At 41.3% G+C, this 4,352-nt stretch overlaps 1 protein-coding gene across 1 annotated transcript; it reads right to left on the reverse strand.

The window, feature by feature from the left end:
• Positions 1-260: 260 nt before the first annotated feature.
• Positions 261-1,842, reverse strand: LOC103939088. Its single transcript, XM_009349141.3, has one exon. The coding sequence runs from the start codon at positions 1,663-1,665 to the stop codon at positions 475-477; it is 1,191 nt and encodes a 396-aa protein (XP_009347416.2). The 5' UTR covers positions 1,666-1,842; the 3' UTR covers positions 261-474.
• Between the last annotated feature and the right edge of the window lie 2,510 nt (positions 1,843-4,352).

Raw genomic sequence — 4,352 nt, forward strand, 5'->3', positions numbered from 1 at the left:
ATCGGAACACCTCGGGGATGAAGGATGTCACTATTTTTGTTTTTTGTTTTTGCAGGTATAAGGATGCCAATATTCCAACAGTTCTCATAACATAAATTTTCTACAAAATAAAGATACTGTTATGAATTAACTCAAAGCAATCGACATAATTAAGGCGATAGAGGATGAAAATTCTAAATACAAAAAAAGAAAAGTACAAGAAAAAGAAATCTGACCTAAAATTGAATATGGTAGTAGTGATCAAATTTTACTTTGAGAAATTGTTCCTCAGCCAAACGCAAAACGTTGGTTGTTTGTGTATATATGCATGTTTCATACAATTTGGATTCCGTTTTAGTGATAGAGACACCACCATAATCGAACAAACAAAAAAACCAAGATCAAGTTGATCAACCTTGTGAGTAAAATTCAAACATCTATATTCCACAAGAAAGAAACTGTAAATACAAAAAATATCTACGGCCGTTCGAGTTATTATCTGCACCCTCCACCACGTGTCAAAGACCCAAAAGCACCTCTGGAAATCTCGTGCAAACCAGGGTTGAACCCCAAGCACCCCAAGAGCCCATGCTTGTAAGGCAAGAAGGTCTTCCTCCTCATCTCCTCCGTAACCGCCCGGTTCGCGGTGTAATGCAACTCGTGCGCCGAAACCGGTCCTCTCCTCCTCGAGCTCACCGAGCCCACGCTGTCAGTGGACCGGAAACTCGAGTTCTTCACGTCCTCCGCAACGCTACTACTACTCTTCGTCTTGGGCGACAACATGGCATACTTCCTCAAATGGTCTTTGCCCGCTGTGGCTCGGCCTTCTGATGCACTCCGAAACAACAATAAATCTTTCAATTTCCATTTTCTGTTTCCTTTCGATGAGAACGAGATCGCTGATAAAAACGAAGAGTATGCTGAAGAAGTAGAGGCCTTGTTAGAGTTGACTGCTGTTGAAGAAATCGCGTTGTCTTCTTGGATCTCGAACATGATATCTGACACCCTCAATGGAGACAAAGATCTGCTTCCCTTTTTATGAGTGGAGGCAGATCTTTCCCTCCCGCGTCTTCCCTCTTGATTTTCATACTCATCCTTTCGTGTCTCATCCATCGCAGCCGCGAAAGGGTCATCCGTACGATGATTCTTTCTGTGATGCCGCGGGGATAGAACTTCTTGGACTAGTTTCCTTCCTTGGGATAGTCTTGACGCTCTTGGCGACGGTGACCTCGGTGAAGGACTAGAGGGACCTTGATCATGTACTCCTCCATTCCTCCCAGCTTGTAAGCGAGGCGGCGGCTTTAGAGGCTTGATCTTGCCGCCATCGAAGAGCTCGTCCGCCGGCAAAGAAGCTTTCTCCAACTGACCACTAAAGTCGAACTCAAAATCCTCCTCATGATGATGATTCTGATCGTTACTAAAGCTAGCTCTTGATTTCGGAATTCCGGGTTTTTCTTCCCACTTAAAAGGGACTGTGGAGGCTGAGAGTCTAGGGTTGTTGTCCATGGAGAGGTCATTGAAGTGGCTGTAAAAGGTGGAGGCACGGGTGGGACTGGTGGGTGCGCTGAAGAAGTAGTTGCCAAATCTGGTGGGGCTTGAAGGAGCGGTCATGTAAGGGGAGGAGCAGGCGCTGCTGTCGAAGTTGAAGTCCACCGGAGGAACTGGAAGAGCTACTTGCATCTCCATGTCTGGAGTATTAAGCTTAATTAGCTTAAGCTTTGTTGTGTATAAGGTTGGAGAATAGTGGAGGATCGGATATATAGGAGTTTAGGTAGGAAGAGGGGAAAGAGGGAGAGAGGAAGGAGAGGGGAAGGAGAGGATGGTGGGGGAAGATTGACTAAATGACTAGAATTTTCATCCGTCTCTAGAGAGAAGATTGGTCTTCGACGCCAACTTTATATACAAATCTACTTCCCCATGTGTCATTTATGGTTCTAATTTTCTTTGGGCCATCTCCATGTGTGGGGTTGGTTTTTCTTTGGTTTCTTTGAGTACCATGTTTTTCGTTTTGGTATTTTTATTTGGGTTGATTTAACTGACTTTTTTCATAGACTTGAAAAAGAAAAGAAATTTTTTTCGTCAATAAATAAAAGAAAAGAGGTTGTTTAAAAGCAAGTGTCACTTTACACAATACAACAAGGGTCCTCTCATATTTGGATGTTATTGCAAGCTTATACAACATTTTTAAAATATTTCAATCTCATATATTATTTATTATTTTATTACAATTTCATACATCGATTAGTAAAATCGTTAATTTGACCGTTAAGTAGTGAGATGACAAATATAAACTAACATATTTTGATGGTGTGGTGAATCAAAATAATTAAATATTAAAAAAATAAAAAATTGAATAAAAAGTTAAAAACGAAACCTCCCCTTCCTCTTTCTCCAGCTACCTCTCTCTCTTTCTCTCTCTCTCTCTCTCTCTCTCTCTCTCTCTCTTCCTCTGCATCTCCATCTTTCCACATTGCATCTCAATAATCGTCCATGGAAACACCTTCAAATCCCTCCCAGTTCCAAACCCCACAATCCCTCTAGCATTTAGCACCATGAAATTTACATTTCTTAACAAGTCCCACACACCCAATTTCTCACTTCCGTAATCCCAAAATATGTAGAAAAGCAGGATGAACCCAACGCCCAACACGCAGGCTTTCCTCTGCTCTATCCTCTCTCTCTCTCTCTCTCTCTCATCTCGCACGCCACATACAAGCACCCTCCCATCCACTCTATCCATCACAATCCCTCATTCTTCTTCGTCAGATTTAACGACGACCCAGAGACGGAGCCTGAAGATTGATGTCGGATTCGAAGAACACTGTGGAGGTCTGAACCATGGTGGCTCTGGGAAGTCAAGCGGTCAGTCGGGGTTGGGTTGTGGAGGGAGGATAAGGTCGGGTCGGACCTTGGACAGGAGCCAGGATGGTCTCGCCGTCGAGTGGGTCGAGTCCAGCCAGCACCAGCAATCTTCTTTATGTTTTATTTATTTATTTTATTTTGGCTTTATTTAAATAATTAAATCTTTATTTTATAATTTATTGACCAGTTGACTGGCACATCATCAAAAATACGTGACTTATAATTGTCACATCATCACTTAATAGTCAAATTAACGGTTTAACTAACAGATATATGAAATTGCAATAAATATTAAGTAAATATATAAAACTGAAATGTTTTAAAGGTGTTGAATGAGGTTGCAATTGCATTGAAACTCAAGAGTGCAAAATGTAATTTATCCATATAATAAATAAACATTATAGCGATCAAAAGTGTTCGTCGTTTTGCTTATTCTGAATCTGTTGTTGAAAGTTTCCTCACTAAAAAGTCTTTTGTTGTAGTGATAATTTTGATACATTATAGTCATATCACCAATATTTTGGGATCAAGATTCTCCCCTGAGCAAAGGGTGAGAATCCTCTGACCAAGCTCATCGGACCTTTGAAATTTTATCCAATGGCTACAAATAGAGGACTCCTCTAAAAGTTATAATAATTGTAGTTATTGGATAAAATTTCAACAGCCCGATGGGCTTGGTCAGGAAGATCCTCACCCATTGCTCAAGAGAGGATCCTGATCCAATATTTTGAATATTGTAGACTAAGAGCAAGTCCACCCCAAAGGGATAGGCCGGCTCACAGTCCACAAAATGGTTCGGCACCCACAAAAAGTGCTCCAGTCCAGCCTAATAAGCCAGCACCCAGCCTAAGCCGTCTTATAGGCTGGCCCAAAATATGTTGAGTCAAGGCCTAGCCTATGTGACATCATGTTAACGCCAGTGTGACGTCACATGCCGTTTCCATTTTTTTTTTTTTTTTGCACTTGGCACGTGGAAAACACGTGCACGTGGTCGCGAGTGGTTAACAGCATCGCAGAGGTGGGGCCCACTGTGCAAGTGCACTACGAGGTTTTTCCGTGTGGATATGTGGAGAGGACCATTGGATTTCCAACGACTATTTTTCTAAGCCGTTGGATTTCCAATGGTAAAAAAATTTGAAATTTAGTTTTAGGGGTGGATATGCTTTTGGCCAATTAAACTGTTCATGGGATCTATCACTGTTCACTGAGTGAATTAAATGGGCTGAGTGCCAGCACATTTTTTAAGGGTGGACTTGCTCTAATATCTTAGCCAAAGCACTTTTTGAAAATAAAGTTATAAATTATAAATAATGACACACCCAACCAGAGTCGAGGCATGCTGGCCAACACCTAAAGGTGACGTAACCCAAAAGGAAAGTGAAGCATAAAAATATGGATAAATTTACGCCAAAACTAACATTTATTTAAACTAATACAGAGAGTGCACAATAGTAGGAAAACCCCATAAAACACAAATGTTCAGAGCATAGATGATAGTACGACAAAAGTAG

Source organism: the organism of the source record quoted next, unplaced genomic scaffold, assembly GCF_019419815.1.
Source record: "Pyrus x bretschneideri cultivar Hongxiangsu unplaced genomic scaffold, Pyrus_bretschneideri_v1 Contig10, whole genome shotgun sequence".
Taxonomy (NCBI): Eukaryota; Viridiplantae; Streptophyta; class Magnoliopsida; order Rosales; family Rosaceae; genus Pyrus; species Pyrus x bretschneideri.

Coding starts and splice junctions, on each gene's coding strand:
- LOC103939088 (XM_009349141.3), bottom strand. CDS start 1,665: ATGGAGATGCAAGTAGCTCTTCCAGTTCCTCCGGTGGACTTCAACTTC.